The sequence below is a fragment of the Nycticebus coucang genome, chromosome 12, assembly GCF_027406575.1.
Source record: "Nycticebus coucang isolate mNycCou1 chromosome 12, mNycCou1.pri, whole genome shotgun sequence".
Taxonomy (NCBI): Eukaryota; Metazoa; Chordata; class Mammalia; order Primates; family Lorisidae; genus Nycticebus; species Nycticebus coucang.
This window is the reverse complement of record NC_069791.1, coordinates 59,735,469-59,750,766: the sequence shown is the minus strand read 5'-3', so window position 1 is coordinate 59,750,766 and position 15,298 is coordinate 59,735,469. Positions and strand designations below refer to the sequence as shown.

At 42.8% G+C, this 15,298-nt stretch overlaps 1 protein-coding gene across 1 annotated transcript in view; it reads left to right on the top strand.

The window, feature by feature from the left end:
* The window catches only part of CACNA2D4 (calcium voltage-gated channel auxiliary subunit alpha2delta 4), a 127,539-nt gene that overhangs the window by 47,475 nt on the left and 64,766 nt on the right, over positions 1-15,298 (top strand). The window contains exons 19-21 of the mRNA XM_053557545.1: positions 12,279-12,340; positions 13,303-13,370; positions 15,192-15,237. Coding sequence (XP_053413520.1) covers positions 12,279-12,340; positions 13,303-13,370; positions 15,192-15,237 — 176 coding nt within the window. The remainder of the gene's footprint in view (positions 1-12,278; positions 12,341-13,302; positions 13,371-15,191; positions 15,238-15,298) is intronic.

Sequence of the window (15,298 nt, the reverse complement as noted above, 5' to 3'; positions counted from 1 at the left end):
GATATTTTTTCTTCCATTCCTGAGATACTTTGCTAAGAAGAATATGTTCCAGCTCCATCCATGTAAACATGAAAGAGGTAAAGTCTCCATCTTCCTTTAAGGCTGCATAATATTCCATGGTATATATGTACCACAATTTATTAATCCATTCGTGGGTCGATGGGCACTTGGGCTTCTTCCATGACTTAGCAGTTATGAATTGGGCTGCAATAAACATTCTGGTATAGATGACTTGGTTATATTGTGATTTTTGGTCTTCTGGGTATAAACCTAGTAAAGGAATTATAGGATCGAATGGCAGGTCTGTTTTTAGATCTCTAAGTATTCTCAAAACATCCTTCCAGAAGGAACATATTAGTGTGCATTCCCACCAGCAGTATAGAAGTGTGCCCTTTTCTCCACATTTGTACCAACATCTCTAGTTTTGGGATTTTGTTATGTGGGCTACTCTTACTGGGGTTAGGTGATATCCCAAAGTAGTTTTGATTTGCATTTCTCTGATGATTAAGGATGATGAGCTTTTTTTCATGTGTTTGTAGATTGTGCGTCTGTCTTCTTTAGAGAAGTTTCTCTTCAAGTCCTTTGCCCACCCTGAGATGGGATCACTTGTTCTTTTCTTGCTAATACGTTTGAGTTCTCTGTGGATTCTGGTTATTAAACCTTATCAGAGGTATAACCTGCAAATATTTTCTCCCATTCTGAGGGCTGTCTGTTTGCTTTACTTACTATGTTCTTGGCTGTGCAGAAATTTTTTAGTTTGATCAGGTCCCAGTAGTGTATTTTTGATACTGCTTCAATTGCCTGGGCAGTTCTCCTCATAAAATACTCACCCAGGCTGATTCCTTCAAGAGTTTTCCCTGCACTTTCTTCAAGTATTTTTATAGTTTCATGTCTTAAGTTTAAATCTTTTATCCAGTGAGAGTCTATCTTAGTTAATGGTGAAAGGCGTGGGTCCAGTTTCAGTCTTTTACAGATCGCCAGCCAGTTCACCCAGCACCATTTCTTAAATAGGGAATCTTTTCCCCACTGAATGTTTTTAATTGGCTTGTCAAAGATCAAATAACAGTAAGTAGCTGGATTCATCTCTTGGTTCTCTATTCTGTTCCAGACATCTACTTCTCTGTTTTTGTGCCAATACCATGCTGTTTTGATCACTATCGATTTATAGTACAGTCTCAGGTCTGGTAGCGTGATTCCTCCTGCTTTGTTTTTATTGCTGAGTAATGTTGTGGCTATTGGAGGTTTTTACTGATTCCATATAAAACGAAGTATTATTTTTTCAAGATCGGTAAAATATGATAATGGAGCTTTAATAGGAGTTGCATTAAAATTATATATTGCTTTGGGAAGTATGGACATTTTAACAATGTTGATTCTTCCCAGCAATGAGCATGGTATGTTTTTCATTTGTTACCATCTTCAGCTATTTATTTTCTTGAAGTTCCATAGTTCTCTTTGTAGAGATCTTTCATGTCCTTTGTTAGATAAACTCCCAAATACTTCATCTTCTTTGGCACTACCGTGAAAGGAATAGGGTCCTTGACTATTTTTTTGGCTTGGCTATTGTTGGTATATACAAAGGGTACAGATTTATGGGTATTGATTTTGTAGCCTGAGACATTACTGTATTCCTTGATCACTTCTAAAAGTTTTGTAATAGATGCAAAAATTCTCAACAAAATCCTAGCCAATAGATTACAGCTTATCATCAAAAAAGTCATTCATCATGATCAAGTAGGCTTCATCCCAGGGATGCAAGGCTGGTTTAACATATGCAAGTCTATAAACGTTATCCACCGTATTAACATAGGCAAAAATAAAGATCACATGATCCTCTCAATAGATGCAGAAAAAGCATTTGATAAAATCCAGCATCCTTTTCTAATTAGAACACTGAAGAGTATAGGCATAGGTGGCACATTTCTAAAACTGATTGAAGCTATCTATGACAAACCCACAGCCAATATTTTACTGAATGGAGTAAAACTGAAAGCTTTTCCTCTTAGAACTGGAACCAGACAAGGTTGTCCTCTGTCACCTTTACTATTCAACGTAGTGCTGGAAGTTCTAGCCAATACAATTAGGCAAGACAAGGAAATAAAGGGAATCGAAATGGGAGCAGAGGAGGTCAAACTCTCCTTCTTTGCTGACGACATGATCTTATACTTAGAGAACCCCAAAGACTCAACCACAAGACTCCTAGAAGTCATCAAAAAATACAGTAATGTCTCAGGATATAAAATCAATGTCCACAAGTCAGTAGCCTTTGTGTACACCAATAACAGTCAAGATGAGAAGCTAATTAAGGACACAAATCCCTTCACCATAGTTTCAAAGAAAATGAAATACCTAGGAATATACCTAATGAAGGAGGTGAAGGACCTCTATAAAGAAAACTATGAAATCCTCAGAAAGGAAATAGCAGAGGATATTAACAAATGGAAGAACATACCATGCTCATGGATGGGAAGAATGAACATTGTTAAAATGTCTATACTTCCCAAAGCAATCTACCTATTCAATGCCATTCCTGTCAAAATACCAACATCTTACTTTCAAGATTTGGAAAAAATGATTCTGCGTTTTGTATGGAGCCGGAAAAAACCCCGTATAGCTAAGGCAGTTCTCTGTAACAAAAATAAAGCTGGGGGCATCAGCATACCAGATTTTAGTCTGTACTACAAAGCCATAGTGCTCAAGACAGCATGGTACTGGCACAAAAACAGAGACATAGACACTTGGAATCGAATTGAAAACCAAGAAATGAAACTAACATTTTACAATCACCTAATCTTTGATAAACCAAACAAGAACATACCTTGGGGTAAAGACTCCCTCTTCAATAAATAGTGTTGGGAGAACTGGATGTCTACATGTAAAAGACTGAAACTGGACCCACACCTTTCCCCACTCACAAAAATTGATTCAAGATGGATAAAGGACTTAAATTTAAGGCATGAAACAATAAAAATCCTCCAAGAAAGCATAGGAAAAACACTGGAAGATATTGGCCTGGGGAAATATCTTCATGAAGAAGACTGCCATGGCAATTGCAACAACAAAAATAAACAAATGGGACTTCATTAAACTGAAAAGCTTCTGTACAGCTAAGGAGACAATAACCAAAGCAAAGAGACAACCTACACAATGGGAAAGGATATTTGCATATTTTCAATCAGACAAAAGCTTGATAACTAGGATCTATAGAGAACTCAAATTAATCCACATGAAAAAAGCCAACAATCCCATATATCAATGGGCAAGAGACTTGAATAGAACTTTCTCTAAAGACAACAGACGAATGGCTAACAAACACATGAAAAAATGTTCATCATCTCTATATATTAGAGAAATGCAAATCAAAACAACCCTGAGATATCATCTAACCCCAGTGAGAATGGCCCACATCACAAAATCTCAAAACTGCAGATGCTGGCGTGGATGTGGAGAGAAGGGAACACTTTTACACTGCTGGTGGGACTGCAAACTAGTACAACCTTTCTGGAAGGAAGTATGGAGAAACCTCAAAGCACTCAAGCTAGACCTCCCATTTGATCCTGCAATCCCATTACTGGGCATCTACCCAGAAGGAAAGAAATCCTTTTATCATAAGGACACTTGTACTAGACTGTTTATTGCAGCTCAATTTACAATCGCCAAAATGTGGAAACAGCCTAAATGCCCACCAACCCAGGAATGGATTAACAAGCTGTGGTATATGTATACTATTCAACCATTAAAAAAAATGGAGACTTTACATCCTTCGTATTAACCTGGATGGACGTGGAAGACATTATTAGTAAAGCATCACAAGAATGGAGAAGCATGAATCCTATGTACTCAATTTTGATATGAGGACAATTAATGACAATTATGGTTATGGGGGGGAAACAGAAAGAGGGAAGGAGGGAGGGGGGTGGGGCCTTGGTGTGTGTCACACTTTATGGGGGGGCAAGACATGATTGCAAGAGGGACTTTACCTAACAATTGCAATCAGTGTAACCTGGCTTATTGTACCCTCAATGAATCCCCAACATAAAAAAAAAAGAGAGGGACTTTAACTAACAATTGCAATCAGTGTAACCTGGCTTATTGTACCCTCAATGAATCCCCAACAATAAAAAAAAATAATAATAATAAAAAAAATAAAAGTTTTGTAGTAGAATTCCTAGTGTTTTCCAGATATAGGATCACGTCATCTCCAAAGAGTGAAAGTTTGATCTCTTCTGACCCTATGTGGATACCCTTGATTGCCTTTTCTTCCCTAATTGCAATGGCTAAAACTTCCATTACAATGTTAAAGAGCAATGGAGACAATGGGCAACCTTGCCTGGTTCCTGATCTAAGTGGAAATGATTTCAATTTAACTCTATTCAATACAATATTGGCTGTGGGTTTGCTGTCGATGGCCTCTATTAGTTTAAGAAATGTCCCTTCTATACCAATTTTCTTAAGTGTTCTGATAATGAAGGGATGCTGGATATTATCAAAAGCTTTTTCTGCATCAATTGAAAGAATCATATGGTCCTTATTATTTAGTTTGTTTATGTGCTGAATTACATTTATAGATTTACATACATTGAACCAGCATTAAGACCCTGGGATAAATCCCACTTGGTCGTGGTGTATAATTATGTTGATGTGTTGTTGGATTCTGTTTGTTAGGATCTTATTGAGTATTTTTGCATCAATATTCATTAGTGATATTGGTCTATAATTTTCTTTTCTTGTTGGGTCTTTCCCTGGTTTAGGGATCAAGGTGATGTTTGCTTCGAAGAATGTGTTGGGTAGTATTCCTTCTTTTTCTGTATTTTGGAAGAGGTTTAGTAATATAGGTACTAGTTCTTCTTTAAAGGTTTGATAGAATTCTGACATAAAGCCATCTGGTCCTGGGCTTTTCTTTTTAGGGAGATTTTGTATAGTTGATGCTATTTCAGAACTTGATATAGGCCTGTTCGACATTTCCATTTCATTATGGCTAAGTCTTGGTAGGTGGCGTAATTCCAAGTATTGGTTGATTTCTTTCAGATTTTCATATTTCTGAGAGTAAAGTTTCTTGTAGTATTCGCTAAGGATTTTTTGAATTTCTGAGGGGTCTGTTGTTATTTCATCTTTACCATTTCTGATTGATGAAATTAAAGATTTTACTCTTTTTTTCTTGGTTAGGTTGGCCTAAGATTTGTCTATTTTATTGATCTTTTAAAAAAACCAACTTTTGGATTTATTGATGTGTTGTATTATTCTTTTGTTTTCAATTTCATTTAATTCTGCTCTGATTTTGGTTATTTCTTTTCTTCTGCTGGGTTGGGGGTTGGAATGTTCTTCCTTCTCCAGTTGCTTGAGATGCCACATTAAGTTATTAACTTCCTTTCTTTCTGTTTTCTTGAGGAAGGCTTGCAGTGCTATAAATTTTCCTCTTAGGACTGCCTTTGCAGTATCCCAGAGGTTCTGATAATTCGTGTCTTCATTGTTGTTTTGTTCCAAAACCTTGGTGATTTCCTTCTTAATCTCGTCTATAACCCATCTATCCTTCAGCATAATATTATTTAGCTTCCATGTTTTTGTATGGGTATGCAGATTCCTATTGTTATTGAGTTCAACTTTCATTCCATGATGGTCTGAGAAGATACAAGGAATAATTTCTATTTTTTCAAATTTGCTGAGGTTAGATTTGTGGCCTAGGATGTGGTTGATTTTGGAGTATGTTCCGTGGGTGATGAGAAAAATGTGTATTCAGTTTTGTTGGGATGAAATGTTCTGTAGATGTCTATTAAGTCCAGATGTTGAATGGTTAAGTTTAAATCTACAATTTCTTTGCTTAGCTTCTTTTTGGAAGATCTATTCAGCACTGCTAAAGGAGTTTTAAAATCTCCAACTACTATGGAACTGGAGGAAATCAAGTTGCTCATATCTGTTAGAGTTTCTCTTATAAATTGAGGTGCATTCTGGTTGGGTGCATAAATATTAATGATTGAAATCTCATCATAGTGAGTATTACCTTTAACAAATATGAAGTGTCCATCCTTATCCTTCATTATTTTGGTTGTTTAAAGCCTATTGCATCTGCAAATAGGATTGCAACACCTGCTTTTTTCTGCTTTCCATTTGCCTGGAGTATAGATGACCATCCCTTCACCTTAAGTCTATATTTGCCTTTTAATGTAAGCTGAGATTCTTGTATGCAGCAGATATCTGGCTTGAGTTTTTGAAGCCTGTCAGCCAACCTGTGCCTCTTTAGAGAACAATTTAAACCATTCAAATTAATTGAGAATATTGATAAGCCTTTCGAGAGTCCGGTGGACATCTTTAATTCTTTTGTGACTGTAGAAGTTGGAATTTGATCAAATTTTTCTGGGTGGGTTTACTTTTGTAGTGGAAGATTAAGAAGGTCTTTATGGAGGATGGGTCTGAGAATATCCTGGAGAGCTGGTTTAGTTATGGCAAATTTCTTCAACATGTGACTGTCATTAAAGTATTTAATTTCTCCATCATAAATGAAACTCAGTTTAGCTGGGTACAGGATCCTGGGTTGAAAGTCATTTTGTTTTAGGAGATTAAAAGTCAATGACCATCCTCTTCTAGCTTGAAAGTTTTCAGCAGAGAGATCTGGAATTATTCTGATATTCTTCCCCTTGTATGTAATGGTTTTCTTTCGTCTGGCTGCTTTCAGAATTTTCTCCTTCATATTAACTTTAGTGAAATTGATTATGATGTGTCTGGGGGATGTCTTATTTGGGTTGAGTTGTGCTGGAGTTCTGAAACTGTCTGCTATCTGAATTTCGGAATCTCTTGGCATTTCTGGAAAGTTCTCTTTCATAATCTCATGGAAAAGAGATTCTGTGCCTTGTGAAGCCACTTCATCGCTTTCAGGGATCCCTATAAGATGAATATTGGTTTTCTTCAAATTATCCCAGAGCTCTCTGAGAGAGTGATCTGTATTTGCCCTCCATTTCTCTTCCTCTTTGAGAGTTTAGGAGCATTTGAAAGCTTTGTCTTCAATGTCAGAAATCCTTTCTTCTGCTTACTCCATTCTGTTACTGAGGGATTCTACTTGTTTCTCAGATCTTTGGGGGCTGCAACTTCTTGTCTCAATGTGTCAAAATCTTTGGTCATTTGGTCTTTGAATTCGTTGAATTCTTTAGACATCTTTTGGGTTACTGCTTGGAATTCTAATTTGTTCTTATTTGCTATACAGATTCTGAATTCAATTTCTGAGATCTCAGAAAATTTCTGAGATCTCATTTGTTTGTGCATGGGGTCTTGTGCTGTGGCTGCCCCATTGTTCCTTGGGGTGTTGATCTACTCTGATTAGTCCTATTGCCAGAGTTTTTCTGTTGATTTTGCCCCATGATTGTTTTTTACCATTGCTTCTGGCCATCCTCAGAGTTGCGGAGGTGTCTCTCCAAGATTAGACCCCAGCAGGATCACTCTATTGTTGTTGGATCTTTGTAGGGAGTGACCCTGTGTAGTTCATCTGGGGTTGCCCCAGCCAGGGAGTCCTAGTTGTGGGAGTAGCTCTAGAGTGTGACACACTGGGATCCAGCAACAGTGCAGTGGGTGGTGTACACAGTTCTGGGGTTGCCTGGTGCCCAGTGACTTTGGCACAGAGAGCCCAAGGCTCCAGCAGTCTCTGGCCAGGAGAAGGGCTCCCTGCAGAGGCAGGGAGGGCTCTGGAGGGCACAGGGCTACCAGAGTCCCTGGCCAGACGAGCAGGCTGGTGTGGAGGTAGGGAGGGTACAGGAGGGAGGACACAGGGTTGTTTGGCTCCCGGAGTACCTGGTCAGGGCATGCTGAGGCCTGCGGGTGCAGGTTGTGGGTCGCAGCGCCTCTCCTATGGAAGTCCCGGCAGGCGCGGGTTGCGGTGCAGCTCTTACTGAGGTCCGGGTGGGCGCCAATCGTGGGTTGTTAGTTGCCTAGAAGCTCTTCCGGAAGTCTGGGTGGGCACAGGTTGCCGGCGCTAATCGCAGGTCGCAGCGCAGTTCTTACCAAGATCTTTGTCCCCAGTGGTGACTGCGCAGGCGGGAGCCAAGGGCACAGGGGCCAGCGGCGGGTCGCCCCAGGCCACTGGCAGCTCCTGTGGTCCAGGCAGCACTTGGTCCAGTAGTTTCAGTTGCCCACGCCAGGGCTCGGCAGGTGAATGAGAGTGAACGAGCTGTGCATGCGCGCTTGTGAGTAATAGGCGAGTGGGCCCCACACGCAGGCAGCGGTGGCGGGGGCAGCAAGGCCGGGGCAGGGAGCCGGGAGGGGAGGAGGCGGCGACAAGTAGTTGGAAAATTTTTAAAGTAGTCCCAGCTACTTGGGAGGCTTAGGCAAGAGACTCACTTAAGCCCAGGAGTTGGAGGTTGCTGTGAGCTGTGACGCCACGGCACTCTACCCAAGGCGAAGGCTTGAGGCTCTGTGTCAAAAAAAAAGTGAAATAAAGCCATTTTCAGATAAAATGAAAAGAGGGGTTTCATCACAAACAGACTATACTATAAGAAATGCTTAAGAAAATGATTCTAGCTGAAGAAAAATGACACTAGACAGAAACTGAGAACTGCAGGAGAGAATGAACCATACTGGAAATGGTAAATAACATGGATTAACGTAAGACTTTCATTACTCTCTTAGTTTCTCAAAAAGACAACTATTTAGAGCAAAAGTTTTGACATTGTAGTGTAGGGTTTATAATGTGTGTGAGTATCACATACTTGACAATGATAGCACAGAGTGAGGCTATCCCAAGGAGGATGTTGAAAGAGAATTGGACAAAATTTAACCAGGAATAGAAGAAAACTTCCTCAATATGATGAAAAGCATCTATGAAAAACCAAAAGCTAATTTTTAATGGTAACATATTTAATGCTTTCTCCCTAAAATTAAGAACAAGGCAAGGACATCACCTCAGCACTTCTATTTGGCATTGTACTAAAGAGCCCCAGTGTAAGAAGGCAAGAAAACAAAATAAAAGGCACAAAGATAAGGAAGGAAGAAGTAATGCTGTCTTCCTTCATGGACAAGATTATTGTTTGCACAGAAAGCCTAAGAATCTACAAAACAATTATTAGAGCTAATAGTTAAGTTTATCAAGTTCACAGAACACAAATTTTATAAAAAACTAATTTTATTTTTATAGGTAGCAGCAAACGATTAGGAACTAGAATTATTTTTAAGTTGCAATTACAATAGCCTCAAGTAAAATAAAATAGTAATAAGGTAAACAAATTTATATATGACCTCTACACCAAAAATAATAGAACAACATTGCTGAAAGAATATTAACGTTAAATAAATAGAAAGAAAACCCATTTTTATGGGCTTTAAGATCAATATTTCTAAGATGTCCATTCTCCTCAAATCCATCTCTAGACTCAAAACAATTCCAATAAAAATTTGAACAGACTTTTAGAAACAGACAACATGATTCTACAATTTATATGCAAATATAAAAGACCTAGAATAGCCAAAACTGTCTTGAAATAGAAGAACAAATTTGGGCAATTGATAGTACCTGATTTCAAAACTTTCAGTAAAGCCAGAATAACCAAGCAGGGTGGTGCTGACAAAGGAAAGAGAAATAAATCAATGACACTGAACAGAGAATCCAGAAATAGCCTACACATATATTGTCAATTGATTTTTAACAAAGACACCTATGCAAATCAGTGCACTAAGGAAATTCTCTTCAACAAATGGTGCTAGAACAACTGAATAAATGGTTAGGGGGAAACGTTGAGCCGTAGCTCACACCACACACAAGAATTAATTTTTTGATGGATTATACCTTTACTGTAAAAGCTAAAACTTTTATAAAGCTTTCATAAGAAAACATAGGGAACATCTTCTCCACCTGAGGTTATGCAAAGATTTCGTAGACAAAAAAACACAAAAAGCACTACGTATAAAATAAAATTTGCTAAACTGTACTTGTCAAGTACAGCAAAAAGCTGCTCATCAAAAGGCACTAGAAAGAAAATGAAAAAGCAAAGACAGATTGTATCCAAAACACATCAAGAACTCCAGCAAAAAGACTAACAACCCAATAAAAAATGCTCCAAGTACTAGAGCAGACACTTCACCAAGGAAGATATGCAAAGATGCTCAACAGAATTAGTCACCAGGGAAATATGAATTAAAGCTACAACAAGATTCCATTTAATTCCCTCTACAATGTCTAAAACTTAAAAGACTAACAACACCAAGTGCTGACAAGGATGTGGAGAAATGGAGGCAGCACTCGTAGCTCAATCGGTAGGGCACCAGCCACATACACCCAGGCTGTCGGGTTCGAACCCAGTTTGGCCTGCTAAACAACACTGACAACTGCAACAAAAAAATAGCCAGGCATTGTGGTGGGCGCCTGTAGTCCCAGCTACTTGGGAGGCTGAGGCAAGAGAATCGCTTGAGCCTAAGAGTTTGAGGTTGCTGTGAGCTGTGATGCCATGGCACTCTACTGAGGATGACATTGTGAGACCCTGTCTCAAAATAAAAAAAAAAAAAAAGGATGTGGAGAAATTAGAATTTTCAGATATTACTAGTGGGAGTATGAAATGGTAGAACAACTTTGAGAAATTGTTTTGGAGTTTTTAAATAAAGGTAAATACTATAAATTTACCATATGATCCAGTCATTCCATTAGTACGTATTTACCAAGAGAAGTGAAAACACATATCCAGACTTGTTCCAGAATGTTTACAGCAGCTTATTCAGTCTGGTCCCAAACTAGAAACACCCCTAATATCCATCACTAGGTGAATACAGAAGCAAACTGTGCTGTGTCCATACCGTGGGATACTGCTCAGCAGCAGAAGCAACAAACTACTGATATGCACCGTAAAAAAGTTAAGCAGAAGTATGTGGACTTCTGCTCAACAAAGAGCACGTACTCTAAGAACAGGCCAAGCTATCTACGTTGACAGAGTCCAGGACTGAGTTTGCCTATGGAGGGTGCTGTGACCAGAATGGGGCAGGCCATGAAACTGCAGAGGATCCAATGTCTCATGTCTTCATTGGGTGGTAATTACACGGCTGATACGTGTATCAAAACTAATTGAATGATTCACTTAAGATCAGTGCATTTTACCCTTTTTACAATTAAAAAAAGAGGACAAAATTTACAAGGTGATCTCCAGGTCTGATGCTCAAGCCAGCCCCACCTTGGAGCACAGGGCCCATGTCCACTCCCCCTGTGACTGCTGTGATGGAGGGAGACTACGGAGAAGCTCTGGCTGGGCAGGGGTGGGAGGGCACTGCAAAGGGACAAGTCCAGTTTTGAGGACAGTGTTTTGATCTAAAGCCAGTTTCCTAGGGAAAGTAAGCTTTCTTTTCCTTTGCTGTCCTTTCTCTGTGTGTCCCTTTCAACATCTTGCTCCAATTTCCAAAATGAAAAGTCAGGAAGAAGTGAAAGGAATCAGAACAGGTCCTGAACCAACTACAAAAGGTGGCTTTCCCAGTGACATGAACTTGCGTCAAAGGAGAGGACAAGCCACAGAACTTCAGAACCCAGAACACACCCTCACTGTGGCCTTATGCAAGAGACTGATGTTTATACCGATGACACATGAGAACACAGGTGCCTAGAAAAGTGAAGTGATTTGCCCAAAAGTGCACAGCTTGGAAGCGGTGGAGCTGGGCTCCATCTGGGCTGTCCAACCCAGCCATGTCTTTAGTCACTTGGTGCACTACCTGATACCCTAATTTGTACAAATTAAACCAAAACCTAAAAGGCTTTGAAAGGAAATGGAAGTTGTAAAAGGTACATGGCAGAGAGAGAAGTTACAGTGGAGGGGAACGGTGCCCCACTCTCCTCTGGCTGCCTTTGAGGGCCAGGAGGCTGTCAGTGGGTTGTATACTTCTGGGGTCCGGGTTTTAGCACCAGCTAACAGTCTCCTCTCTGACCCTACAGGAATCCCAGAGTCATCATCTACATATAGCTGCAGTGCTGAACGCAGTAGCCACTACCCACGTTGGCTACCTAAGTCCTAACTTAAGTGCACTAAAATTAATTAAAATTTGAAAATTCAGTTCCTTGGAAGACATTTCAAATGTTCAATGCTGTGTGTGGCTAAGAACATCATGATGGGCAGACTCTGGTCCCTAAATCCAGGTCGTCTGCTGGCCCTTGCAATGATCTGCCCCTGATGTCAATAAGATGAGGTGTCTCGGTGGTCAGTTAAGGGAAGGGGGAAAAAGAGAAGTGGACAGAGGTGGTGAAAACCCCAAAGGCTCTGGGGGAGAGGCAGGGGCCGGGCAGCCCTTCTTCTCTCCAGCAAGTACTCTGACCTTGTCTGCTCTTTCAGAAGCGAGTACTTTTCCTGACCAATGACTACTTCTTCACGGACATCAGTGACACCCCTTTCAGGTGAGGGACGCATGCTGTTTTTGCAGTGGGGAGGAGTGTGTGGAGGGTGGATACCAACCACTCATATTTATGATAGTTTTAGCAATTTTGTGGAAACAGCAACAGACCCAGGTCAGCATTCAGGAAACCCGAGATGGAGACTGGCTTTGCCGGTATAGCCTGGTGGTCAGTTCTACACCTGCCTGGATTTGAATCTCAGCTCCACCACTCACAGGCCATGTGACCTTAGTCAAGGTATACAGTGTCTCTCTGCCTCAAATTTCTCATCTGTACAATGGGGCTGACAATAGTAGCTACTTCTTGGTGGTGGTGTGAGGATGAAATGACTTAGTCCACTTAAAAATCTTAAAGTAGTGCCTTCTTAAAAGATGGAAAGATCAAATTTGAAGATCTCTTAGGTTCTGTCTAACCATATAAATATTTGACTCTAGGAAGGTCTTACACAGATTAGGAAGCAAATGCTCCCTGACTCTCAATCACCTCATTTCTCCAAAAGCCCTGGTCCCTGTCCCTGACTGCCAATGCCCACGCCTCCTACATACTAATTTAAGCAGAATTTAAAGCCCTGTGTGGTTCAGATATTCAGCCAAGATTCAGAACCTATGCTCCCTAGGAAGAAGGTGTGGCAGGACCCACTAGGCAGGGAGTGGTGAGGGAGGAGTCTCCTCCTGGGGGATACCCTGGCACAGGGACCTTTTTACACTTCAGGTCTCAAATGTGCCCCGAGGCTCAGGAGATGTGGCCCCGATGAAAACATGAGCTAAGAGGGGCTCTTGATCTGTGGAGCCTCCAGGTCCTTCTCAGGAAGGAACGCTGGGTCCCTGAGTTCTGGAGGGGATGGCTATGGGTCCAGGGAAGGGAGTCCAAGGGTGTCACAACTCAGAAACTTGGAGCTGTTATGGGCAGGAGGGGCGGGAGACTGGCTGGCTTTGGACTGAGCACACTCTCTCCTTCCCCCACAGCCTAGGTGTGGTGCTGTCCCAGGGCCACGGGGAGTTCATCCTCCTGGGGAACACGTCTGTGGAAGAAGGTGGGTCTGCACCACGCGCTGTGGATGGTGTGGCAGAACCGTAGATCTCCTGGGACTCTGGGTGGGGACAGCTTCTCCATCTGGCTTGATAGCAGCCACTCAGAGTGAGGGGCAAACCTATAGCAAGATGACATGAACTTGGTAGCTTACAATAGAAAAATATTCTCTGGCAGGCTGGCCGCCCCCCAGTCCCTCCCTCCATCATGCAGCCCTCTCCCCTCGGCTGCCTCTGGCTGCACCCCTGCTTTCCCTTCTTCAGAGGACACCAGTCATATGGAATCAGGGCCCACTCTAACAACCTCATCTTAACTCCATTAAGTCTGCCAAACCCTTTTTCCAAAGAAGATCACCTTCACAGGTGCCAGAGTCAGGACTTCAATTTCCGATCTTTTGGAAGACATAATTCGACCCACACCAGGAGTGTATGGGAGTTGAACCCCAGAGAGGGCAGGAGATGGCAGCAGAGGGTGAAAGAGAAGGCTCCCCCCACCGCTGCCTGAGCACACTGAAAGACCCCAACCTATGTCCAGGGGCCAGGGCTGTCTTGGGAAGTGCCTGGACGGTGTGGCCACCCACCCCACCCGCGCTCCCTTTACTGTCACCGCCATGCCTTTCTGCCATCCCTCTCCTGGACAATCAGGATGGCCTCTAACTGGTCCCCCTGCTCCTTTCTGTCTCCAAACTTCAGCCAGAGGGATCTTTGTAGAAATGCCGTCTCTGACCACGCCACTGCTAACAGACCTTCAGGGGCTGTCTGCATGTCCCCTCTTCCTGTGTGTCCTGCGTGCCCCTCAAGGCGTGCCCTCAGAGAGCTCCTCAACCTGCTCTCAGCCCTGATTAGACATCTCCTTTCTGGAAGCTGTCCTGGGCAGTTCCCCTCTCCGGCACACATGGGGTCAGCAGCCCACCATGTGCTCTCCTGGAACCCCTGTGCCCTAACTCCCCTTCTCAGTCCTCCGCCACCTGCTGGACCTCCATGGGGCCTTCTTCCTTGCTACCCTTCCTTCTCCAGACGTTCCCAGGGCACATTCTCTCAGGGGACAGAGGGTGCTACCCTTTACCCACTTTGTAGCTGGGACAGGCCTGTGGTCCCCCAGGGTCACCTGGGCTTCTGTGGGGAAGCAGCTCTCCCTTCAGCTATGGGCCCGTGTCTGTCAGAGCAGTAGTCCTTTTAGGGCTCCACAGGTGCCCCATTGGCCTTTCTGTCATCTTTTCCCGCAATTTAACAAGACCTGGATTGAGCACCTCTTTGTTTCTGAGCTCGGCAGAGGTGACAGCGGGGCGTCTGCTCCTGGTTCACCAGCCCACAGCACGCACTGACGCATGGTCAGGGCAGGCTCCATGCCGGCTGAGGTGCCCAGGCACATGACAGGCAGGCTCACCTCAGGGCTTACCTCCAATGGCCCTTGAACCACAATGAAGCCAACATAGCTGAAATCGCTGGCTGCAAAGTATCAGCTCCTCTTGCAGGATGTGCTGGGAGGAATTGGATGGGGCTTCCTCAAGGAGCCACCCTCTGACAGAAGCACGGGGACACACCAGAGCTGAGGAGCAGAACAGGATAGCCCCAGGCCATTGCAGGCATGGCATTGTCCTGAGCCTTGAAGCATGGGTGGGACTTGGACATGAGGCGAGGAGAAGAAAAGGCCATTCCAGAGGCAGGGGACACACACACAGAGGCAGGACCCATGCAGCCCTCTTGCTTGAATGAGGAGGAACAGAAGCCCATCCCCCCTTCAAAGCTCACTGGGCGGGTATCTGCACACTTGGGTCTGGCCTCAGGTGGTGCGTGCAGCACCCTGAATGTGGGCTCTGTTTTAGGCCTGCACGACCTGCTCCACCCGGACCTGAGCCTGGCCAGCGACTGGTAAGCAAGGAGGAGGGTGGGAGGAGACAGGTGGGAGTTTTCCAGGTGACACTGACTCCCC